The sequence below is a fragment of the Myodes glareolus genome, chromosome 10, assembly GCF_982192425.1.
Source record: "Myodes glareolus chromosome 10, mMyoGla1.1, whole genome shotgun sequence".
In the NCBI taxonomy this organism is placed as follows: domain Eukaryota; kingdom Metazoa; phylum Chordata; class Mammalia; order Rodentia; family Cricetidae; genus Myodes; species Myodes glareolus.
This window is the reverse complement of record NC_142035.1, coordinates 74,483,127-74,509,485: the sequence shown is the minus strand read 5'-3', so window position 1 is coordinate 74,509,485 and position 26,359 is coordinate 74,483,127. Positions and strand designations below refer to the sequence as shown.

Below are 26,359 nucleotides of genomic sequence, written 5' to 3'. Positions count from 1 at the left end.
TTTCCACAGGTGACCTGCAGCCTCCCAGATGCTAGATTATAGGTGTGTGCCTGCCCCAAGCTAGACTTTTTCTTGTTTTCTGGTAGTATTGTGGATTGAACTTTGGGCATCATTCTTACTGAACAGATACTTTGCCCAAGATTTTTTTGTTTGTTTGTTTTTTTGAATGGTGATTTTCTTGCATTGCTGGCCATTGAACCTTGCTTATACTAGCTCATGTTCCACAGAGCTACATCCCCAGCTTTTTTATTTATTTGGTTTGCTTTCTAGGATATGAAGAAGTGAGTATGATTCTTATTTCAACCCACACCTTACTTCTAGATTTTTTTTTAAGTTTTTAAATTGAATAGGATTTTTTTTTATTTTTGAAAAGTTGGAGGGGTTATTACTATGTGATACGGACTGCTTTTCTTGGACACAGTTCATTTGCATTGGCAAAGGAGCATAGGACTAAACTGGCATCTAGTCCTAAATGTGACATTTATCTTGAAATATACTTTATTCGTTGAGTATATAAGTTGGCTCAGTTAAGCTTGTACTTACTCCAAGAATGCTGCCTTTGCCTATTTTTATTTAGTTATTTACTCTTTTTTTTTTTTTTTTGAGGTAGGGTCTCACTATATATTCCTGATTAGCGTGGAACTCACTATATAGAATAGGCTCGCCTCAAAGTCTATGGAGATCTACTTGCCTCTGTCTCCCAAGTGCTGGGATTGAAGGTGTCCATTACCCTGTTGGGCCTATTTTTATTTTTAGAAGAAGGTTGCAGAGAGAAAAAACTTATATACTATCTGCAGTTTTCTTAGTATTTTAGCAAAAAATTAAGTTAAGATCATTTGGGTTTGGTACCAACTTACATTTCATGGATACATGATATTTAGAAAATGTACTTAGAACAGATAGACTTAGATAATAGTCATGTTTCATTGTATTCTTGAAGTGATTTTTGTTGTGTTAAACAACAAAATTGTACAGTGATCATACTTAAACTATGTTACAGCCTGGGGTTTTGTGGTAGGGGGTATATGTGTGTATATTTATAACCTGTAAGTTTATGAGTCCAATGGCAGAATTCTATTAACCTGCTGTTCTAAGAGGCACATTGAACAAAACAATATACAATAAAAATAAAGTGCAAGAGGAAGTGGTGCAGTGAGGAGCATTGCTGTGAGAGTATGGTAGGATTCTTCCCTGACATGCATAGGGCATTAAGTTTCTCAGGTGGGGACCCAAAAACAAGTGGGGAAAGAAAGAAAGTAGAAAGAAAGGAGCTGCTTCCTGGCCTAAAGGGGGCATACTAGTTGGTTTATTTGGTGTTTTCCATGGTGTTAGGCATGGAACCCTAGGGCCTCAAACATGTTAGTCAAAATGCATTTTGCTTTATTTGTGAGACATGATCTTACCCTGTAACTTAGGTTACCCTGGAACTCACTATGTAGTTTATGCTGACCACAAACTCAAGGCTGTTCTGCTTCACTCAGTCTCCTAAGTGCTTTGTTATAGGCATAAGCCACCATACCTGAATAATAGTATTACATAGTAAACTGTTTTGAGAGGTTCTGGCTATGTAGCTGAAGCTCCCCGGAAACTTCTCATTTTGTCTCAGCTTCCTGAGCAAGACATGGTTTAACTCTATAGTCCCAACAGACTTGGAACGCACAGAGGTCTACCTGCCTCTGCCTGTCTAGTGTTCACATCCAAGGTATGCAACATATTTTACTGTTTTGTTTGTTCGAGACAGGGTCTCACTTTGTAGCTCTGACTGGCCTGGAACTCATCGCATAGACCTCAAACTCAGTGATCCACCTTCCTCTGCCCCCTGAGTATGTGCCACCATGCCTGGCTACACCATACTTTTTAAGTTGTCCATCCTTTTTCCCCACCCCGTACCCCAGCGTGGGGTTAAAGGCATGCGTTGCTACCACTTGGCACATTTTAAGTTTTTTTATCACTGAAAAATAATGAGTATGTGTTATTCTATGTTAATATTTTGATTAAAAACATATTGTAGTGCTGGAGAGATGATGGCTCAGGTTAAGAGCATTGACTGCTCTTCCAGAGGTCCTGAGTTCAATTCCTAGCAACCACATGGTGGCTTACAACCATCTATAATGAGATCTGGTGTCCTTTTCTAGCCTGTAGGCATACATACAGGCAGAACAGTATACACATAATAAATATTTTTTAAGTGTATATATTTTATTGTATATACACACACACACACACACACAGAGAGAGAGGGAGAGAGGGGAGGGGAGCTGGTGGTTAAGAGCACTGTTCTTCCAGAGACCCAGGTTCAATTCCCAACAACCATGTGGCAGCTTACAGGGGATCCAATACCCCATACAGACATACATGCAGACACATGAATGCACATGAAATAAAAAATAAATAAATTAAAAATATTGTAACTATTTAAGGAACAACCCAGTTATTATTAAGTATTATGTGTGTAATTATATGTACTAGACCTTTGTTTACTCTAGCCAGCATCACTTCCAACACCAGTAATGCATTGAAATTGGTGGTCAAGATGTCACTAAACAACCCTGGCAGTGGTGGTGCACGCCTCTGGGAGGCAGAGGCAGTGGATCGCTTGAGTTCTAGACATAGTGAGTTCCAGGATATCCAGGGCTACACAGAGAAACCCTGTCTAAACCCCCCCCCAAAAAAAAATAAGTCACTAAGCTTAAATGTGGTGGAATTTTTCAACACCATTATAGTTCTATTTGGTATGTGGTATACCACATTGACTAAAATATATTGACTAAAATGTATCATTTATTGTTTCTCATAGAGTTCAGGACAAAAAATTATTTAGGTCCTTTATGAAAATAATAGATGTCTGCCATAATTTCAGGTTGCTGTTTCTGATTCTGTTAGTGAACTGAGAATCTTCATTTAAAACACTTACTAAAAAAGAAAATAACATGTGCTTGGTGATTTTAAGAAAATGAAAGGTTGTAAACCTCAGAATTATGGGGAAGTCTTTAAATTCATTTTTCTGATAAATGTCTTTAAATTCATTTCCCTGATAGTCTCGTAGTGCAGACCTTGAATTCTGTCTTCCAGCTTCAATTTCCCAAGTGCTGGGATTACAAGGGTGAACCATCATCCCAGCTATAAATTGCTTTTAAATACATATATTTGATAAAAATAAGTGGTAAAACTGCAGAATATGAGAATAATATCTTACTGAATTTCTTCCTTAATTCTCCCTAACTATAGTTAGTACATTCAATAATAGAAAATACATACTTTAAAATGGGAATCAAGGCTTATCTGTGATTTTTCAGTTGGTCACAGGCAAGAGCTTATTATCCAAGCATAGATTTAATTCCTCTTAATTTCCCATCTTTTTATGATATCCTTTTCTCCCTTAATTCATATGTATATTTGTTTATTTTGAAACAGTGTGTCTATGTAGTCTTATCTATCCTATTCTGGAACACGCAGTGTAGACCAGGCTGGCCTAAAACCTGGAGATCTACCTGCCTCTGCTTTCCAAGTACTGGGATTAAAGGCCTATGTCACCATGACTGGTTTGTTCATATTAAAGCTTTGATTTTAAGTTATTTTTAGTTTTGTGTTTGTGCATTGTGTTTGTGCATATGAGTGCAAGTGCACTCAGAGCTCAGAGGCATCAGATCCCTCTAGAGCTGGAGTTGCAGGTGGTTGCAAGCTGCCTGATGTGGGTTCTGGGAATTGTACTTGGTACTTATGGAAGAACGGTAAGTGCTTTTACCACTGAGCCGTCTCTACAGTTCTTCCCCCATATTTTTGATGTGTAATACTTAGATAAAGTCAATCTCTTTAATTGTATGTATGTGCACAGCCCAGGGTTTCCTATAACTCTTTATGTAATCTTGGCTGGCCTTTGAATTTGTGACAGTCTGCCTGCCTAAGCTAATTTCTATTTCAATTTTACTTTAAATTTCCTATGTAATACCATTCCAGTTTACCCTGAATTTATTTGGGGAAAGCTGTGTCCTTTTTTACTTCTTTAGTAGGAACAGAAAGAATTGCATATTTTTCTTGTATTTTCATTTTAATGGTGCTGGAAATTAAATTCAGGGCCTCATTCATGGCTAGGCAAATGAGATACACCCAAGCCTTCATTATTCTTTTTAAAAAATATTATCTATTGGAGTTAGTGAGACAACTTGGCAGTAACGAACACTTGTTGCTTTTGCAGAGGATCTGGGTTCAGTTGTAGAAGTTAGAGAGATGGCTCAGAGGTTAAGAACACTGGCTGCTCTTCCAGGGGTCCTGAGTTCAATCCCAGCAACCACATGGTAACTCATAACCATCTACAATGAGACCTGGCGCCCTCTTCTGGCCTGCAGGCATATATGCAGACAGAACACTGTATAATCAATCAATCAATCAATCAATCAATCAATCAATCTTTAAAACCAAAAACTTTAGTTCTATAGGATCCAATGTCCTCATCTTGCCTCTGTGGGCACTGCATGCATACAGTACCCAGACATACATGCAGGGGAAATATCTATACACAAAAAAACAAATATAAGGAATTAAAGAATACTTATATTTTACTTGAGATCTGAGGCTCAGGCTTGCTAGACAAATGGTCTATTGTTGAGTCACAATATCCATATCTCTTCTTGCAAAAGAAATTTTTTATTTTGTCTTATGTATATGAATGTTTTATCTGCATGTAGATTGATGCCATGCCTGTGCCTGGTACCTCTGGAAGCCTGAAGAAGGCATAGGATCGATCCCCTGGAACTGGAGTGAAGAGATGATTGGGAGCTACCATGTGAATGCTGGGAACTGAACCCAAGTCTTTTGGAAGAGCAGTCTGAGCCATCTCTCCAGCCCCTCAGCTAGATGCTTAAAAGATCATCCAAATGCGCAACCATTGGTTAGGGAATATAGCTCTGTAGTAGAGTTCTTAAACAATAAGCACAATACCTAAGTTTGATTACCCTTTGCACAAAACAACCACAGCCTTCTTTTTCTTTTCTTTTCCTTCCTCCCTTTCTTTCTTTCTTTCTTTCTTTCTTTCTTTCTTTCTTTCTTTCTTTCTTTCTTTCTTTCTTTCATGCATTTCCAAAACATAGATATTGATGTTTAAGGTGTTTTCTTTGTGCTGAGTTTGAGCACAGAACCTACAAGTACTGGCAAGTGCTCTACCACTTAACAATATATTTTCTCAAGATTCATATTTTTAAATGAGTTTGGTACTTTTAACCTTTTAAATCACTTTTAATTTCTAATATAAGCATTGATAAAGCCTACATCTTTGTGGGGTGAGGTTCAAGACAGGGTTTCTCTGTGTAGCTCAGAACTCACTCTGTAGACCAGACTGGCCTCTAATTTAGAAATACATCTACCTCTGCAGTGTTGGATTAAAGGTGTGTGTCAGCACTGCAGAAAACTTACATCTTGCAGAAATCTTTTGGTTATCTTGGCCAGGCATAGTGAGTTCTCCTTGGGATGCAGGAGCAGGTGATCTCTTGAGTTTAAGGCCAGCCTGAGCTACACAGTGAAGTGTTGTCTCAAAACAAACAGAAAAAAAAATGGCAGTGTACCTTTTAAAAAGGTGGATTTACAGTATGTGATTATGTTATGTTATAGTGAAACCTAATAGTAAGAATATAATGCATAATATACTTACTATATTTCCATACTTGTAGTCAGTTATCACACAGAAAATTAAGTAATTGATAATGATCCTTGGGAATTAGTTTAGCTTTTGGTGTGCTTATTTAGATGCTTCACACTTTCTGACTAGTTATCTCCTGAAGGCAAAAGGTGGATTTTGGTACTTAATTTTTTTTTTTAAAAGACATGATCTCAATATGTAGCTCTGATTTTCGTGTAATTCAGCTGTGTAGACAGATTGACCACAAACTCAAGATACACCTGCCTCTGCCTCTGAAGTGCTGGGACTAAAGGCTATCTGTCCTTTTGCTGAGCTGTGCATTTGCAACCTTTTGTCTCTGTTACAAATGAGCACTAGAAGTTTTCCTTCTGTGTCCTATTTCTTTGTGTTAGCATCAGAGCCAGGAAATAAATAACCCAGTTCCTTATAGAGATCAAGTCTGTCTTTTAAAATGTTTTTATTAGCATATATTAATTGTGCATATTGGGTTTCATCATGACATTTTCATATGTGTATATAATGTATTTTGATCATATTTTCCCCTTGATCCTCTTGTCCTCTTTCCTCTGATCCTCTTCTGGAACATGTAATCTCTCTTCTATATTTTATGTCTTCCCCCCTTCCACTTTAGGGGGCCCAGTGAGTTTCATTAGGGTTGCTTTCTGGAAGTGGGCTTATTACCAGTGGTCATACCACTAAAGAAAATGTCTCTACTGCCTGTAGATGCCCAGAAGGGGCCTAGTGTGCCCATGTTTATGTATGTACCCCATCATTTACAGATCTAATACAGGTAGTCACAGCTACTGTGTGTTCAAGGGTGCAGTGGCCATGTCCTACCAGGAAAGCAGCTTTCTACACCACACCCCCTTCCTCTGACTTTTTAATCCTTTCCACTCCCTCTTCTGAAGTATCCTGGGAACCTTGCAGTAAAGGTGATGTAGATGTCCAATTTAAAACTCAACATTCGCCGGATGGTGGTGGTGGTGCACACCTTTAATCCCAGCACTCTGGAGGCAGAGGCAGGTGGATCCCTGTGAGTTCGAGACCAGCCTGGTCTACAAGAGCTAGTTCCAGGACAGGCTCCAAAGCCACAGAAAATCCCTGTCTCAGGAAAAAGAAAAAAACAAAAAACAAAAAAAAACTCAACATTGAGTCTGAAAACTGACTGCCACTTAGTGCAAACAGAAGCTTTTCTGACAAAACCTGCCAGCAGTACTATTAGATGGACATAAACATAATTATTCAGAAGGCATTTTGGCAGGTACATCATGTCCAATTAGCAAAATAATTGTAGCTTCTTCAAGGAAGGCCTGTGACCTTCCTTGTCACAGTCTTTTTGACTGGATTTATACTAACATGTCTCTTTTTTTTTTTTCCATATCTTAGGAAACTTGAGGGTTTTTTTGTTCTATAGTAGGACAGAAGACAAAAATATAGCTCTTAGCTGGGTGTTGGCAAAACAAGAAAAACAAAAACCACAATTTTTTTCTTACTGTATTTTGCTGATTGCCCTTTATCTTGTTTCTTTGTTCTAGAATATAATTTCTGGAAGCCGCTAATTGGATTTGAGACTTGGTCAGATTCACCTCAGTGTTTTTCTTTTTTTTTCCTTTCAAGTGTATTTCATAAATGACTTTATAAGTCTCATATTGAATTCAGATATGAGGCACACACTGTCTGGTTGTCTTTTTCTAATTTTAAGATTAGCTGGTGCTGGGTGATGGTGACATGTGCTTTTAATCCCAGCACTTGGAGGTGGATCTCTGAGTTCAAGGCCAGCCTGGCTACAGAGCAAGTTTCAGGACAGCCAAGGCCACCTAGAGAAACCCTGTTTTTTGTTTGTTTGTTTGTTTGTTTGTTGTTTTTTTAAAGTAGCTTTTAACTTTGGCTACTTACGAGCTCATAACTGATGAAGAAAAGGGTTTTTTTTGTGGGCTTTGAATGTGACCATAACTAGTAAGCAGGGCATGTACTTGTAACCAACCATTTTGGATAGCTTTCATTGTGGCTGGTGTGTTTGTTTGACTGCCCTGAATTGTTTATTGGATGTGAATTTCACAAGCATTGCTATTACTGTTAATGCTGGAGCTGGAGAGTTCTGTACCTTCTAGCTGCAGTGTGAGAGCTTGTGGAACTTGGCCACAACTTTTGCTCCTGCTGATTGTCAGCCCATAAATCTCCCTGTGCTGGTTTTCTGATTGCTGAGTGTCAGGGTTTCTACTGATAGCTTTGTGGAAGGGACTGATGAGGATAACCTCAAAGAATTTACATGTGGAATTTTCACTAACCTAGTAAGAATTCAGGACACTCAAGGCCCTGCAGTGGCATCTAGCTCGCTCCTCAGCAACAGACCTGAAATCTTTCCGTTGTTAAACAGTTGAGAATTATTTATATAGATTACTTTACAAACATTTTACTTCATCATCAGACAGAGGAAAGTAGATTTGCAGCTATTCCTACAGTTGCTTGTATATAGAATTTTCAGGCTTTAATGAAATTATGTTTTTTTTCTTTTTTTTTTTAACTAATCTCTGAGCATTTTCTTTTCACGTTTTATTTATCTGACCCCCTAACCCCAAACTGTGTGTGTATATGCTGGTGCCTATGGCAGCCAGAAAAGGGAGTCAAATCATCTGAAACTGGAGTTAAAGATATTATGAGATGCCCATTGTGGGTGCCATGACCCAAATTTTGGTGCTTTCATAGGGCAGTAAACACTAAATCGCTGTGCCGAGCTATCATCTCTCCTGTCTAGCATCTCAGCCTAAGGTCTTTTGTTTGTTTGTCACTGGCACTGGAGATTTTGTTGAATTATCAGATGTTTATTCCCATCTTGCCATAGGAGTGCTGGAATTATCGTTTCTGGCCTAATTTGGGTTCTGAGAATCTGACCTCAGCTCCTCAAAACTTGCTCAGCACTGAACTGTCTACTCAATCTCCATAGCCCTTTCTTGTATTATTAATATAGACCAGAACCTAGAGTAATAGTGTTAACTATAGTAGTTACATCACCCGTGGCTTTGACATAAATAATCAGAATAGCTTGCATTGAACTGACCACTAGAACATTTTTTATGTACTCGTTATATCTTATAATATATGACTTTGGCTTTATCAGGATGTGGTGGTGCACCCCTGTAATCCAGGAGTTTGAGCCCACTTTGGGCTATATAACTGAGACTTGTTAATAGGATAGCTTATTCTATTTGTGTGTGTGTGTGTGTGTGTGTTGTGTGTGTGTTGCTAGGATTAAGTTTGGTCAGAAAAATTGATTTTAAAATGTCTTACCCTGCAACTCAAACTAATCTCAAACTCATAGCAATCCTTTTACCATAGTTTTCTTAGTATTTACATTGCATATGTTGACCAAATATTAGTGCTCTATTTTGTATATTTTATAGTATATAATTGTTAATTTGAGGAGTTAATTTTCTGTTGAGCAGATCTGGAGCTCTAGGTAGTTCTCATATACTTTTAGGCACTTCAAATAGTTCTCACAGTACAAAATTAATCATCCTTACACTTAATTACTTTTCTATTTCTGTGACCAAACATGAACAAACTTGAAAAATAAAGTTTAAGGTGGATAGTGGTGAAGCATAGTGGTGCACACCTTTGCTCCCAAACACTTGGGAGGCAGAGGCAGGAGGATCTCTGAGTTTGAGGACAGCCAGGGCTACACAGATAAACCCTGTCTTGAAAAACCAAAAGAAAAGAAAAAAGAAAGTTTGATGGACTTAAATAAGTTCAGGGTGTTAGAGTCCAAAAAGCAGATGCATGGTGGCAGGAACATTTGAGAACTCAACTCAGGTCTTGATCCATAAATTGGAAGCAGAGAGAGTACACTGAAACCTAAAAGCCTACCTCCATCAAGGTTCCACTGCCTAATCCTTACCAAACAGGTTCACCAACTGGGGACCAAGTATTCAAAGATGTGCCTCTGGGGGCCATTCTCAATCAAACCACCACATGAAGTTTTAAAAAAAATTGCAACAGAAAACCTTGGCATTTTTTGGGTTTGCTTGTTTGTTCAGTGTGTGTGTGTGTGTGTGTTGTGTTGTGTTTTGTTTGTTTTATCAGCAGTCATTTTTCCTTGAAAGGGCACAGATCTTAGTACTGGGGGATAAAAGGATTATCCTAATTTTTAGTAACAAATTTAGTATATTATTGGGCTTATTGTGTACATGAACTATGCTACTAAAAGGTTAAAAGAAGTCCATATTTTGTATCGATTTTTTAATGTAATTTCTAAAGGTTGTTACATTTAATTTTTTATTTTACATATATGGGTGGGTGGGTGCTTTATGGAGGTCAGGGCAACGTGGAAGAGTCACTGCTTCCACTACGAGGGTCCTGGTGATCTAACTCAGGCCATCAGGTGGCTCTGTGCCTGTGGAGCGCTGAATATAATTCTCTGCCTGTTCCTTTGAGGTGAGTGCTGGGATCTTACTCCAGTCCTCATTAAATGCAAAGCAGAGTTTAGCTAACTTTGAGCCAAATCTACAGGCCCTCCTTCGTTTAATCAGTCTTTTATTATTATTTTTTAAAGTGTGGGCGTGGTACGTGCTGTTCATGCATGATGTGTCTATGGATGAATGGAGGTCAGAGGATACTTTCTGGGTTCCAGTTATCAAACATAGGTTGTCAAGTTTGCATGGAGAGTGCCTTTGCTCTCTGGACAATCTTGCCAGCCTATTTAATAACTATTTCCTATTTAATTTTAAGGTTTTTTGTTGTTTTTTTAATTATGTATGGATTTTGACTGATCATAAGGTATGGTGTTTTGCCTGGGTGTATGTCTCTCTTTGTACAATGGGCGTGCCTTGTGCCTGAGAAGACTAGAAGGCATTAGAGCTCCTGGAACTAGGCTTACATGTGGTTGTGATACTTAACCACTGAACCAACTCTTTTTTTTTTTTTAATTTTTTTTTTTTTTTGGTTTTATTTTGTTTTTTCAAGACAGGGTTTTTCTGTAGCTTTTGGAGCCTGTCCTGGAACTAGCTCTTGTAGACCAGGCTGACCTCGAACTCAGAGATCCACCTGCCTCTGCCTCCCGAGTGCTGGGAACTCTTAAGCAAGTCATAATTGAACTGGTTCTTTCAGACATGGCTATTTAAATTATTACCAGTCTTACACAGCAGGCCAGTAGTTGACTGTTTTCTTGTACTCTGTTGTGTAGTAGTATAAGTTACTAGAAATGATATTCAGTATCAGTTATTCATATTAAATTTTGGTCAGTGTTTCTTTCTTCCTACTTTCCCTCACCTCACTGAGAATGTCAGTGTTAATTATAGAACATTTCATTTCTATCCCATGGGATAAATTTATTTCTTTTTAGTAAAAAGTTATTTGTCCCTTTTTATTGACTGGACTTTATGCTAGTAAGTTTAGTGGCTACTACTGACCTTTTCATCTGTCTCTGTCTTTCTGTCTGTCTATCTGCCTCTCTCTCTCTCTCTCTCTCTCTCTCTCTCTCTCTCTCTCTCTGTCTCTCTCTCACACACACACACACACACTTTGGATACAGTGTTGAAAACTTAAGATACATCTCAGAATATTGTATATTTAGTTCGTTTGTGTGTATATACACTAAAGATGGACCCCCAAAGCCTTGCAAATGCTAAACATGCACTTTTACCATGAACAATATTTTAAGCCCTTGGCGTGTGTGTGTTTTAACGATTCTTTGGTAAACAAAAAAGTGAGAATTTGGCTTTACCTTGATATAATTGATTTCAGTTATTACATTTGCGAGAAATTCACCATTGTGATATAAAATGTTACTTTTATTATTTAGTGTATTTTATTATTTAGTGTGTCAGTATTTGTAGATTTCTTTTGAGTATCACTTTTCATTCTGATACGCAGGAATATTCTAAACAATTTTAGAAGTTAATACTTGTGTTTACACTGTTGGTACTAGGTGCTGCTTTTTTTCTTTCAATTTTAAATATCTTTAGTTTTTCTATATGTATGACTTTTTGCCTGCATGTCAGTATGTGTACCATGTATGTACCTTGTGCCCGTTGAGGACAGAACATGGGAACCAGAGTTACATACTGTAGTGAGCTGTTATTTATGTGCCAGGAACTGAACCCGGGTCCTCTGGAAGGATAGCAAGTGTTCTTAACTGCTAAGGTATCACTGTAGCACCTTTCTTTTCTTTTAAGTGTGTGTGTGTTTGCATGTACATGTGCGATGCTATTGCATGTACATGTGCAATGCTAGGACTTGAACCTAGGACCTTACGTCTGGTAGCTTTCTACCAGTACTAGTAAGCTATACCCCAAGCTCTAAGAAAAAATTCTGCAATAAGACTAAAACAAACTTATTAAAAGACTGATAGAGCACTTTTCTAACCATGTCCCTAGGACCAGGTTATTAAGGCATTGGAGTATTTGGAGAGTACAAAGTTTTAAAGATTTACTTGTTATGCCGGGCATTGGTGGCACACACCTTTAATTTCAACACTTAGGAAGCAGAGACAGGCGAATCTCTGAGTTTGAGGCTAGCCTGGTCTACAAGAGCTAGTTCCATGACAACCAGGGCTGTTACACAGAGAAACCTTATCTTGAAATGTGCCCCTCCCCGCAAAAAAAAAAAAAAAATTCTTTTTCTTTTTTTTCCCCTCAACACAGATTTTCTCTGTGTAACATCTCTGGCCGTCCTGGGTCTCACTGTGTAGACCAGGCTGACCTTGAACTCAGAAGATCTGCCTGACTTGTTACATGTTATGTGTCTCTGTATGTGTCTTCGTGGGTTTATATGTATCATGTACATTCAAGTACTCAGAGGGCTTCCAATCTCCTGAAACTTGAGTTATAAATAATTGTAAGTTATTTTATCTGGGTTCTGGGATCTGAACTTAAGTCCTCTGAAAGAGCAGCAAGCAATCTTAACTACTGATCTATTTCTGCTTCTTGTTTTGTTTTTGAAGAGAACTCCCTTCAGTCTACCTTCCTAAGATCAAAGTCATATACCACCATGCCTGGTTCGGTTCTCTGTTACACACCATCTAATAAATGTGACCATTGTAAGATCTTGATTTCTTTGTTTAAGACAGACTGAATACTGGCTGGCTTGGAGTTCATGCTCTTCTATGTTCAGCCTCTTAAGTGCTAGAATTTACAAATGTATGTAGCCATGCCTGGTTTAGTATGTTTAAGTTCTCTATTCATTGTATTCATCTTCATCCAGACCCCCCCCTTCTTTCATCTTTATGTAGAAGCCCCCCACCCCTTGTTTTTTAGAGATAGGGTTTCTCTGAGTAACAGCTCTGGCTGTTCCAGAACTCAATCTGTAGACCAGGCTGGCCTTGAACTCACAGAGATCCACCTGCCTCTGCCTCCCGAGTGCTGGGGTTAAAGCTGGGGTCACCACCACCCGGCATAACAAGTAAATCTTTAAAACTGTGCTCTCCAAATACTCCAATGCCTGGGGTTGGTTGGTCGGGGTGTGTGTGTGTGTGTGTGTCCATCCATAGATAGACCATAGATGGATGGATGGATGGGTGGATGGATGGATGGATGGATGGATGGATAGATAGGAAGGATAGATAGATAGATAGATAGGAAGGATGGATAGATAGATAGATAGATAGATAGATAGATAGATAGATAGATAGATAGATAGATAGATAGATAGATATTTTTTTTTGAGACAGTGTTTCTCTGTAGCTTTGGAGCCTGTCCTGCAACTTCCTCTGTAGCTGACAGATCTGCCTGTCTTTGCTTTCAGGGTGCTGAAATTAAAGACATGCGCTACCACCGCTCAGCTTTTTTTTTTTTTTTTTTGAGACAAGGTGTCATGTAGAATATAGAATTACTAATAATGAAACACCACACTATGTGTGTGGTTATCTGAGACTTCATGTATGCTAGACAGACCCTAACAATAGAGTCACATCCTACTCTTTTCATGTAGAGTTTTCATTATGCTGTATATATAAACTACATATTGTGTCTGAAGTATCTTACATAAAAATAAAGTCCATTTTTATTGGACAAAAGTGATCACTCACCCATTTTATGAAGTCCTGCTGTCCTTGAACTTGGTATATAGACCAGGCTGGTCTACCTCCCATGTCTACCTTTCCAGTGCTGGGATTAAAGACATGCACCACCATGTCCAGCTATAACTTCTGATAAAGTATGCACTTCCCATATTCTAGATACTGCCTTCCTCTTAAAATTAGGTTTTAATACTTTGTATAGACATTGAATCTTTGTATTGGCATTGGGTCTAGGGATAGATGTGTCGTTCTTGACTTAATTGGACATGATATTTTTAAAACAATAACTTCAGTTTGTTATTTTTTTTTCCCCCATTCAGGCAGCTGAGTATGTCCCAGAGAAGGTGAAGAAAGCGGAAAAGAAATTAGAAGAGAATCCATATGACCTTGATGCTTGGAGCATTCTCATTCGAGAGGCACAGGTTTAGTGATATAGGATTACATTTCCTTCTCTATGGGTCCAATCACACTACTTGATTCTGCAGTAATATTTTAATAGTCCTAACATTGTAAATGCTGTTTATTGGTTTTCAATTTTAGAATCAACCTATAGACAAAGCACGGAAGACTTACGAGCGCCTTGTTGCCCAGTTCCCCAGTTCTGGCAGATTCTGGAAACTGTACATTGAAGCAGAGGTTAATATTTTATTTACTTTTTCTTATATAGCATCTGGTGGGAATTACAGCTTACATTATAGTGATAGAAAAAAAGAAGTTAGGAGTGTAGTATAATCAAGACAAGGAGGATTTAAATGTCTCTGCCTTTATTTTGTAAAATAGGTATGAAGGAGTAATTAAAATGAATTTTTGAAATTTGGGTCTTTCACAAGCTGATGATTGTTGCATTTTGGAGTTGCAACAACATTAAAACAGTTTCAATGGTGTTGGAGTGCTTTAGCCTTTTATTTACTTGTCGTGTCAATTTATTGCCTCCTGTGTCATTTATTTAGAACTCATTTTTCTTTTATTCCTATAACAAACTAATCCGAAAATACAGAAATGTTGGCTTAGTTTACTAGAGTATTTTAAATGTCTGGTGAAATGAAACATTTTGGAGAATAATTATTTCACATTTTAATTTTATGAAAAATGCATGGTTTGTCAGTTTAAGCAATGGTTTAAAGTTATTCTGCCATATGATAAAGCTTACATTATATAGGAATAAGCTAATATGACTCAAAATTTTTAATCATAATTTACCCCAATGATATTTTCATTTTTCTTTTTGTCTTAACTTGCAGTCAGGCATGTTTAATGTCCCATTCTTGACTATGATTTTTTTTTAAAAAAAAAAAACCTTAAGACTGGAATTAACAGTCAAATCTGTAATAAAATACTAATGTGCCAATATCGATTGGCACGGAGTAAACACAATATAAATTAAATGTGTTGTGAGAAATGGAAATTGAATATCCACATTAAGCTGAAAATGATAACCATTTCTTTTTATTTATACTACTTATGCAGTACTTCTAATATTTTCTAATATGAATTCTCAACGTAAGTACTCTGTGGTCTCAGCTGTTGCTGAAATTGGTGATCTGTGAACCTCTTTTGGATCTCTGAAAAGACTTTAACCATCAGTGGTATTAATAGACTGTAGTATCACCTGTGGTGCATCCTCAGCATAGTCCCAACCAGCAACATATTTAAACAGAGGCTGCAGTGTACTTGATTGAATCTGTGCTATAGTTTAGGTTGTATTATTTTGTAGGGAAGGAAAATTACAGGACAATAATAACAGGAACATTGTGTGTTTGTGAGTATGTGTGTTTGGTTTGCATGCTTGTGTTTGTGTGTGTGAATGAGATTATAACTTATGTGGAGTCTGGTAATTTGACCCATAACCATATCTTTAAAGTTCCATCACCTCTCCTGGAATCATTCCGTTCCTCTGTATATTTTAAGTCATCAAGGTAGATGGGCTTGAAACTCAAACAGGTCTGTTTTATGTATGCTAAAGACAATACTGTTTCCTACAACTTGATAACAAATAACCAGGATCACCTGCACCCCTTTTACTTTCTAGTCTGACTGTACAAACACCTCACTAGAAACAAACATGATTGAAAGATAATTATTTTTGGAAAACAAAATAGTACCTTCTGAGTTAAATTCTTTTTCTAAAATTCAGATACTGACTTTAAATTGAAATTGCCAACAAGGTTCTAATTCTGTAATTATAAACATAAACAAGGGTTTGTTTTGTTTTATTTCTTCCAAATTTCCTTCCTTGAGTATAAGGTACAAACTGTATTCTAAAAAAGAATTGCATAAAAGAGTAGGTGTTATTCCAAGGGGCTGAAAGTTGTTTAAATAACAGATTTGTTTCATATAGCAGTTCAGAGCTGCTAGGAGTTGCTTGGTTTGTCTAGTGGTAATGTTTGCAGCTATTTACACACATACACACACACACTCACATTCTCACACATACACACACAAATATATATGTATGTATAAAGCACAAACAAAGAAATATGTATATGTATAAAACTGTTGACAAAAAATGATATCAAATATATGTGTGTTTAATTTTTTTATATTTCTGGTTTAGGAATTACAATGTTAAATTAAATGCTGGTTTCAGAAATGCACACCTAAACTGTCTTTCTCTTTCCTGGTTTACTCTTAATTTTTATTTTCACACTTATCTTTTGACTCATAAGAAGCTATAAAATTTTCTTTGGTCATGTCACTCAGTGTGTCATGAAGACATATAACCAACCTATATATACAATACTATAATACTATACTAATTGTTTGGTAACATCCTGTGTGCACACTCAAGAAAATAAAGCTTTGTTAACACATTGTTGTAACTCAGTACTTCATGGTGGGGCATTTATGATGATACTACATTTAATTCAGCTAAACTATTGTGAGCTAAATACATCAGATTTTTTTTTTTCTACTAGAAGAAACATCTTCAGTAAAGGAGAGAAATGCTTCCCCAGGGAAATTTCTTGTAAATTTTACTTATGCTGTTTCACTACAGAAGGAACAAAAGAATAGTTTTTTAAATTATTTTTAGTTAGAAATATGAGTTAAAAATTAGAATATAACAGCTAAATTTAGAAAAAAGCTAGCTTAAATCAGTGGCAATGTTGTGTAAATTTTCCAGTGTAAAATACACGCTTTAAAATGGGACCCTAAATTAGTTACTTAGGTGTTCTTTTTCCTATTTTGTTTTTCTTTTTGCTACAGTTTAAAAATATTGGAGATAACATTCTCCTAATGATGAACATTTAGAATCAAATTGTATATTTTTATAAAATTTGAAAATTCAGCCAACATACTTATCATTATATATTATAATATTAAAGATCATTTTTGTCCCAGGACCTTAAAATGCATTGCTTTTCTTGTATTCAGTAACTTCTGTCTCAAAAGAATAAGAAAACAGGCAATAATATGATAGAGTGTTGTTATCAGAATAATGTCTAAATCTGACTGTCTAGTTTCTATGCAGAAGAAATATTTTAGTGTATCTACAGCTTCATTGAATTCATATAATGTCTTAAATGAATTCTAAGCGTTTTTTTTTAACTTAACAAATAGAACTTTTTCTTAATATTTTATGGTATTCTAGCCATAGTCAACCTCAGCTTTCTCTACAGAGCTTTTTCACAGAGATTTAATGGGTCACTAAGTTACCACAGAACTGAACATTACACAGTTTTGCTATATTCCCCTAAGTTTCTCTTTCTTTTTGTGGTTTCTGTAGCTTTTTATATAATTAAGTGAACACTGACAACATATAAGGTACAATATTTTATTGTTCCAAGTAATTTGTCTTGAATTGAGCCACATTCATAAGACTTTACGAACGGAAGGATGTTCTCATGGGTAGCTGAAGGAGGAAGAAGTTATGCTGCTGGTAACAGCAGTGGTGCATCTTGCTGTCTGTGAAAGCTGCAATTTAATAAACCATGTAGAGGGTTGATGGCTTTTTCATTTAACAATTTAAACATGAATTCTTTGCTTTCTATACTTGTTTTTTTCTTTCCTTATAAATAGTAGGTTGTAAAATACAATTTTTACTTTTCTCAAAATAACCTTCCTTGGAATATGAAAGTTAACTCAAGGTGGAACATGAGTGACTTAAATTGAAATAAACTTCTCCATTCTTGATTCTGTTTTAATGCCTCCACATAGCAGTTTAAATTACTGTATTACAATGTTTTGTACATACTAAATGTATTTAAATACAGATAAAATTTTGTAGACTATGGAAATTTTTACATTTCAGTTTTATAGCCCTTTATTGAAAAATCTGTACTCTTCTTAGATCTGCTTTTCCTGTTTGTAATAAATGTTGGTCCATGTCTGTGTGATTATTCAGATTTTACTCTAAAACTCTTCTTAATCTACTGTTTCTTAAATGCATAAATATAAAAATGCTAAGAATTACTTACAACCACAATTGATTTAAATAATTATAGTACTGTTTTATAAACAAAAAATATTTTCATACTTATTGTTACAAATAGTAAATTATTTTTAAGTTTTATTGAAGTATATTTCTCTTTCCTTCCCCACCCATTTATGCAGCACTGATAGTTAAGCATTGTCATTGTTAGTAGTAGTCTGTAGTTTTTTTCTCTTGTGATTCAAGCCTTTCATATTGAACTATTTGCAAAAGACATAGCTGTTTCTTTTGTTTGTTTTGTTTTGTTTTTCGAGACAGGGTTTCTCTGTAGCTTTGGAGCTTGTCCTGGACTAGCTCTTGAAAACTAGGCTGGCCTTGAAATCACAGAGATCCATTCACCTCTGCCTCCCGAGTGCTGGAATTACAGGTGTGCACCACCACTACCTGGCGACATAGTTGTTTCTAAAGTTCCTTTAAATAAAACCTATGGTTTATATCTTCTAGAAAATTTATTCTTTTCTTCTAACATTTGGCCATTTGTTTTTGTTGGTTTTTTGTTGTTGTTGTTTTTTGTAAAATACTCTTTAAATTTTTCAACTTTAATTTCATACTGTTTATTTGTGTGTATACATGTTTACACCTGTGCCATCACTTGCCAATAGAGGTCATTGGATAGAGTTCCTCCCTTTGTACCATATGGGGACCAGAAATCAGGCTCAGATTGTCACACTTGGTGGCAAGGCAACCCCCTGTGCCATCTCATCAGTCCTGGATTTCTCAACTTGTAAATCAGAATTATAGTGCTGGGTGGTGACTCATACCTATAATCACGGCACTGGAGAGATTGAAGCAGGTGGGTTGTAGCAGACTGGGCTATAGTGAGAGAGACTTACGTCAAATACTCAAAAGGAATCTGAAATGTAGGAAAAGACTAAATAGATTTATGATGTCTGTGCAGTCTAAAATTAATTGTGAAATAGAATCAGATCGTGCATTTTGAAGTTTTCCTGAGAATAGTGTTTTAGTCTGAATTTCCACCTTTGTGGAATAACAGTGCTTTTTTCAACTTGTGAATATAGACATTAAGGTCATCGAGGCTAGGACTTTTGAGATGTCTCAGTAACTAAAATTAATACGAAATACTTCTCTGATAGAGGAGTTTGGTTTCCAGCACTCACATGAAGAAAAGGCTCACAGCTGCCTGTACACCAGCCCCAAGGGATCCAGAGATCTCTTTTGGACTCTAGCTGCAACTGTACTCTTATGCACAAATCCCCAATCAGACATGCATACATATAATGAAAATAAATCAATCTTAAATAATTGAAAAACTTTAGATGTGTTATTAATGTTTTGCCTGTGTGTATATATGTGCATCACATGCATGCCTCGTGTTCACAAAGGTCAGAAGAGGTCATCATATTCCCTGGAGATGGAGTTACAGTTATTTATAAGCCACCCTGTGAACCAAAGAGTGTATGGTTTTATTTATTTTTTAATCATAAGAGGGTAATTTTGGTATATGAGTTTCATCCCAAGAGGTGAAGATACACCCCAATATATGGTATCCATGAGTAAACAGAATGCTCAAATGCTTTACAATACTATATATTCAACTTCCATATTTGGGAATAGAAATAATTTCATCACAGGAAAGACTTCATGGTCCCTGACTTTGAACATGTGGCACTTGACTTTATTTTATACACATATATATAATCTTATAGAATCTGCCCCCCCCTTTTGAAGACATGATGTCTCTGACTTCTTTCCAATTTTTAATTATCCTATCTCAGACTCTTGGGTGCTAGGATTACAGGCATGTGCCACCATGTTTTCAATGTATCGTTTTTGAGACAGGGTGTCTGTAGCTTTGGAACCTGTCCTAGTACTCACTATGTAGACCAGGCTGGCCTCAGACTCACAGAGATCCACCTGTGTCTGCCTCCCAAGTGCTGGGAATAAAGATGTGCACCACAACTGCCTGGCTCAAATGTATCCTTTTAAAACTTGAACTTGCTGGACCATGGTCATTCTAGCCTTTAATCCCAGCACTTGGGAGGCAGAGGCAGGTGAATCTTTGTGAGCTCGAAGCCATCCTGTTCTACAGAGCGAGTTACAGGACAGCCAAGGCTACACAGAGAAACCCTGTCTCAAAAAACCAGAACCAAAAAAAAAAAACTAAACAAAACTCAATTTTGGGCTGGTGGGATGTAGCCACTTATGTATAAACTTGAATTTGAGTTCAATCCCAGGTCCTTACAAAGGAGAAAACCAACTCCAAGCTACCCAATGACCTCCATACCCACAAACAAAAGTAAATATTAGCTTTTATAAACTACACTTCAGTTTTCGGTGAGTGGGTTTGATTTGGTTTTGGTTTGTTTATATTTTTTTTTTGTTTTGGCACGGGATGTGATTTAATTCTGGTTGGCTTCATGCTTAGCTGTTTATAAAGAATGACCCTATCTGGACGATGGTAGCACACGCCTTTAATCCCAGCACTCGGGAGGCAGAGGCAGTCAGGTCTCTGTGAGTTCGAGGCCAACCTGGTTTCAAGAACTAGTTCCAGGACAGGCTCCAAAGCAACACAGAGAAACCCTGTCTCGAAAAAGCAGGGGGAAAAAAAATGACCCTAAGTTCCTCTTCATTCCCCTAGCTCTACTTCCCAACAGCTGGAATTATAGGCCTATTGTACCACACTGAGGTGGATTAGTTTGTTATATGTGGGACTATAACAGCATGCAGAGATCAGAAAACTTGGGTATTGGTTCTCTTCCTCACTGTGGGTTTCAGGTATTGAACTCAGGTTGTCATGCTTGTGTGGCAAGCACTTTTATGCTCTAATGGCTAACTGGCCCTGTTCTGTTGTGAGACAGTGTCACTGTGTAACCCAGGCTGGTCTAAATGCACAACAACAGTCCTACCTCAACCTCCGAAGAGCTGACACAGATTCCTCTTTTCCCAGATAAGCTGCTCTCTTAAATCGATGTGAGGAACTTATTACTGAACTATTTATCTCTAGGAAGTTCCTAGCAGGAAAGAAGTATTTGGCTAGTGTAATGAGTTGAAGTCAGCATGCACCCCCATCTGAACAAAGATAGTGAATATTGCCTTGACTACACTTGAAATCCACCTGCTTTTCTTAGGCCCAGGGAAACTTAATGTGGGTAAGATACTATTTTGTGTGCCTGTTGATTTCCAAAGAAAAATTTTCTGTTTGGTGGTGTTAATCAATAGTTCTTAAAATATCTGTCGAACGCAAAGGTTGAAATGTACTTCTGAAATAATGTGTTCTGATACTGAAGGTTAACAAAGTCCTAAAGTTGTATTTTTTTAATCTCAAATTTAAGCATTCCTAAACATGTTCAGTTGTAGACATTGCAGTTAGAAAATCTTACCTTTTGCAAATAATGTCTGACATTGTTTTTCTTTATCTTAAAATTAACATATGGGAGATGGCCCTTTTTATGATGGTAATTTCTGCAGCCTTATAATGGATTTAAAGAAACAATGCTGACCATTTATTGATAATGGTTTTTAATTTTCTTCTACTCAGCATATTATATGCTTGAGAATTCACATATTTAAAGCAAAGGATATTGTTTCAGTTATTAACTATATAGAGCGAGAAGATAAATTTGGTTTCTTACTCATGAATACATCAAGTTGCTACACTTTGGAGCCAAAGCTTACACACGAGCCTGAGTTTGTGTGCTCCAGTACTGTGATTTGATGTTCTAACAATGAATACATGGTAAAGTGATTACCTGTCACTTTGGGAAGTTGAGGCCTTAGAGGGCAGCAGTCAGATTTTATTATGGTCTGACTGAACATTCCCTGCCTTTTAAGAAGATAATTGTTTGTTCTTACATAGTCAAGAGGTGCTCTGAGGTGTGTTACTACGTTTTTGGTAATATTGTAGCTGTTTATTAGATCAGTCAAGTGGGAATATGTGAGTTATTTTTCACCATTACCACACTTTGTTTGTAGACAAGCCTTATATAGTCTGGGCAACTCTTATCTACTTAACTCCACAGTTAGGAGCTAGTATAACGTTTTTTGGCGGGGGAGTTTCTCTATGTAGGGTTTCTCCGTGTAGCCCTAACTTTCCTGCAACTTTCTCTGTAGATCAGACTAGCCTTGAACTCCACCAGCCTCTGCCTCTTGAGTGCTGGGATTAAAGGCATGTGCCACCACCACCAGGCTCCTGTGACAATTTTTTATTTAGTAAATTTATTGTTTAAAAATATCTATTTTTGTGTGTGGTTTTGCACATAATGAGTGCAGTGCCTGGCTAAAGCCAGAAGATGGTGTTGGATCCCCTAGAACTGAGTTACAGGCAGATATGGGGCAGAGAAAGGAACTCTGCAACAAGCAGTGAATGTTCTTAACCAAGAACCTTTGTTCCATAACTTTTTTCATTTTTCTTTTTTTTGTTGCCCACAATCTTTATTGAAGTTATACAAAAAGAATCCCCAAAAGTGAAAAAATACATTATGTACAAAACCACGTTCCTTTGGGAGAAAGGTTCTGTTCCCTTTTGTCATGCAGTGCCTTCAGCTGTAGCTTCAGACTCCACTGTCCCCTCTGCTGTTGTCGGACTGTTAGCCTGATTCTCAGCCTCAGCCTCCATGTCTTCTGAAACTTCAGGTCCACTGGGGACAACATCCCCACTGCCTCCATTCAGCTCTGGCTCCTGCTTGGCTTTCTTTGCACCATCGTTCCAGGGGCTCTCTTCTGGTTTCCTCTTCTTTCTGACAAGATGGGAAATATCATTTATACAATTTGACGAGGAAGCACCATCTCTTGGTTTTCTATTGGCAATCATGGAGACTGAGGTGCCTGCTCCAGTAGCAGTGAAACCTGAAGAGAAGCTCTCTACCAGAGTAGCTTTCAAGGCAGTTCAGCTACATTCCCACTGCGCTGAGACTCCTTTGCATCTTCTATCTTTTCTCTAATTTCAGGTAGCAGTTCTTTCAGCTCCTCAATTTCTTTCTCATATTCAGTAAATGATCCTTCAGCATCCTTCATCTGCTCATTTAGTACAACCATTCTCTTCTCAATGACTTCAATAGATTTGCCATACTGTGCCACTGCCTTATCATACTGAGAGTTGTAACCATAGGCCAAACCCAACTGGTAGTGAGTCTCTGCAAGGAGACGGTCATGGGCTTCCAAATATTGTTCTTGGAGGCTTAAGCAAGCCTGGAACTCTTCCACAGCTTGCATATAATTCTCAAATTCAACACTAACTTCTCCAAGTTAAGATGAGCTTGTGCACCATAAAGCTGAGCTTTTGTTTCTTGCCTTTTGAAAATGATCTTTGCTAAATCCAGCATATCTCAGGCAAGCTCTAGGTTCTCCATAACCTTTAAAAAAAAAAAAAAAAAACCTTGGCTTGGAATTGTGCTGTCTATCAGAATCCCAGCATTTAGGATAAAGAGACAGGAAAATGAGTTGAAGGCCAAACACTGCCCTTATCTGTGATACCCCTCCACCCCATCCCCCAAATAGTCATGGAGAAGGCTCAGCCAGGCTAAGGTACTTGCCACCTGAAGATCTGAGTTCAGTATCCAGGACGCCTGTGGAATAAGAAAACTGATGTCCCCAGTTGTCCTCTTACTTCCACATACATGCCATGGTACATGAATTAAAACCCATCAATTTCAAAAGGCCAGCATAACATCAGTATCAAATTCTGAAGAATCTGTCAAGCTTTAAGGAAGTGTCATGTTTTATTTGAGAATCACTTAAGCTGAAGAAAATTAGTGGCAGCATTTTTCAGTAAGTAACCTATACAGTACCAAATCTTAATATTTTAAATTTCTTAGATATATTCCTGTAACTCTTTTGTCTACCAGTAGCATTGGTTATCAGTTTTGGTTTTGCATTGCAATTAAGAAAATTTTGAGGTGGCTTAGCAGTTTTTATTTTGTTTTGGGTTTTTTTTTTTGTTTTTTTTTTTGTTTTTTTTTTGAGATAGAGTTTCTCAGTGTGACAGTCCTAGCTGTCCTGGAATTAGCTCTAGAAAACCAGGTTGGCCTCAAACTCACAGATTCACCTGCCTCTTGTCTCCTGAGTGCTGGGTTTAAAGGTGTGCTCCACCAACGCCCAGCTCAGCAGTTAAGAACACTGGTTGCTCTTCCAGAAGTTGGGCTCGATTCCCAGTGCCCACGTGACTGTTCACAGTTGTAAATGCTGTTCTAGGGGGATCTTCAGGCCAGCCTCCGATGGCTCCAGACATACACAGGTGATGCACAGACAATATGCCAGCTAAGCACCTATACATACTAAATAAAAGTATTTGAATATTGTGGAACCTTTTAGGTGACAAATGCTTAAGAACATTAGATTATAAATACTTAAAGTTGACAGTCCATATTATATAATGATCACAAAGCTTTTGTAGCATAAAATGATTAATGTTTGTACTTTTAAAATTAATGGGCACTATCTATTTTCTCCAGACAGCTTTTAAAATTGTGAGTCTTCTGCCTCAGCTTTAAAGTTCTAGGATTATAGTTGTGAACTGTCATGGCTCAAAAATGGAAACTTTTTATAATCTTATTTTAAACTTACTTTGAAATTATTGAATCTTTGATTGGATGAACATGCCCAACACTCCAACATATCCTTTGCTTTGGTTGGCCAGTTTTTGTTTGATTTTTGTTCTTTTGGTTTTTTTTCTGAAACGGTTACTCTCTAGCCCTGGTTGTCCTGGAACTAAGCTCTGCTGTAGACCAGACTGGCTTCAAACTCACAGAGATCCACCTGCCTCTGCCTCCTGAGTACTGGGATTAAAGATGTGCACCACCTCCTCCCAGCAACTGCTGTGGAAATGTTGTTATGTAGTGATGATGAGAAGAAAATCTATTTAATATCCATGCAGTTTGTCTTTTGAATATTTTCAATCTTTGGTTACATGTGCAGAATCTACACATTTAGAGGACCGTATAATCTCAGAGGCCAAGACAGGAGGATATTGCTTGGCCTACAGAATGAGTCCAAGGTCAGTCTGGGCAATTTTTTAAGACCATGTCGCAGAAAGGATGAAGTGAGCTGGGAATGTAGTTCAGTGATGGTGTCCTTCTCTACCCTTGGGTTTAATTCCAAATAATGAAACATGTAAAGAAGCATAGTGACCCATATAACCCTTAGTTCTAGAACTCAGCAGGCAGAAGCAGGTGCATCTCTGGTTTTTGAGGTGAGCAAGGGCTATGTATAGAGACCTTGCTTCAAAAATAAAAGTTCTTTTGTGTTATGTGTTACTATGGTTAGTCATTACTCTACTTTTTGGTGTATAGGTACATAATTTTTTGAGATACTTAGTTTTTTAGTTTAAGAAAAGCTGGGGGGTTAAATTTTATTTCTAATAAATCTCTATGCCCGTTATCTACTCTGTTTTGCTAGAATTTCATTTATTAGCTGTGTTCATGTAAGTCTTTCAGAATTTTGGAGTTCACTTAAAGAGTAGATTGCTCAACCACATAGTACTTAAGGACATAGGCCACTGTGCCAGTTAACAGATTTCAGAGTACAGTAATTTATATGCAACCTCAAATCATGCTTTATATTAGAAGGTTTTATTGTACAGCATTTCCTGGCCTCAGCCTCCCAAATGCTAAGATTACAGATATGAATCACTATATCCCACTTGCTTTATATAATGTCTTATCTCAAGAATGCTTTGTAGTGTTTTGCTTACTCCCAACCCCACCTCTGACATCTTTATTGTAAATATTTGATTTGGGGGAAGAGGTAAACAAGGCCCCATGTACTTTTTTCAAATGAAGAGTGTGATTATTTTTCTCAAAGTAAGCATACTTCCCTCATACTCTCCCTTTTCGTTTGTTTTTTGAGACAGGTTTCTCTGTACATCCCTAGCTGTCTTGGAACACTGTGTAGACTAGACTGGCCTCACATGTGGAGATTTGCCTGCCTCTGCCTCCTAAATGCTAGGATTACAGACTTAATATTCTTATTTCTAACGCAAGAAAGTATTCTATAACCCCCTCCCCAAGTGATAATAATGGCTACTTCTGGGATTATATTGTTTCCATGTTTTCATTAGACATTTACTTCTTCAAGATTCTAGGCCATTATATTTTATAAATTTGTAAGTTGTTTACCCATAAAACAACCTTCAATTCTGTTTTCCAAATTTGAACTGTATAGTTTTCTTTTAATAAATTTAGTGATGTTTATTCCAAAACTTTTTTTTCAAATTTTTAAAATTTTTTTTTAGATTTATTTCTTTATTATGTATATAACATTCCTTCCATGTGTGCTTGCATGCCAGAAGAGGGCACCAGATCTCATTACAGATGGTTGTGAGCCACCATGT

At 37.2% G+C, this 26,359-nt stretch overlaps 1 protein-coding gene and 1 pseudogene across 2 annotated transcripts in view; one reads left to right on the top strand and one right to left on the bottom strand.

Annotated features, from left to right (window-relative positions):
• Cstf3 (cleavage stimulation factor subunit 3) overlaps nucleotides 1–26,359 on the top strand; it is an 84,864-nt gene that overhangs the window by 5,776 nt on the left and 52,729 nt on the right. For both annotated transcript variants that reach the window (XM_048443665.3, XM_048443664.3), the window contains exons 2-3: nucleotides 13,964–14,065; nucleotides 14,184–14,279. In XM_048443665.3, coding sequence (XP_048299622.1) covers nucleotides 13,964–14,065; nucleotides 14,184–14,279 — 198 coding nt within the window. The remainder of the gene's footprint in view (nucleotides 1–13,963; nucleotides 14,066–14,183; nucleotides 14,280–26,359) is intronic.
• Nucleotides 22,559–23,381, bottom strand: LOC125406544 (nuclear autoantigenic sperm protein pseudogene; annotated as a pseudogene).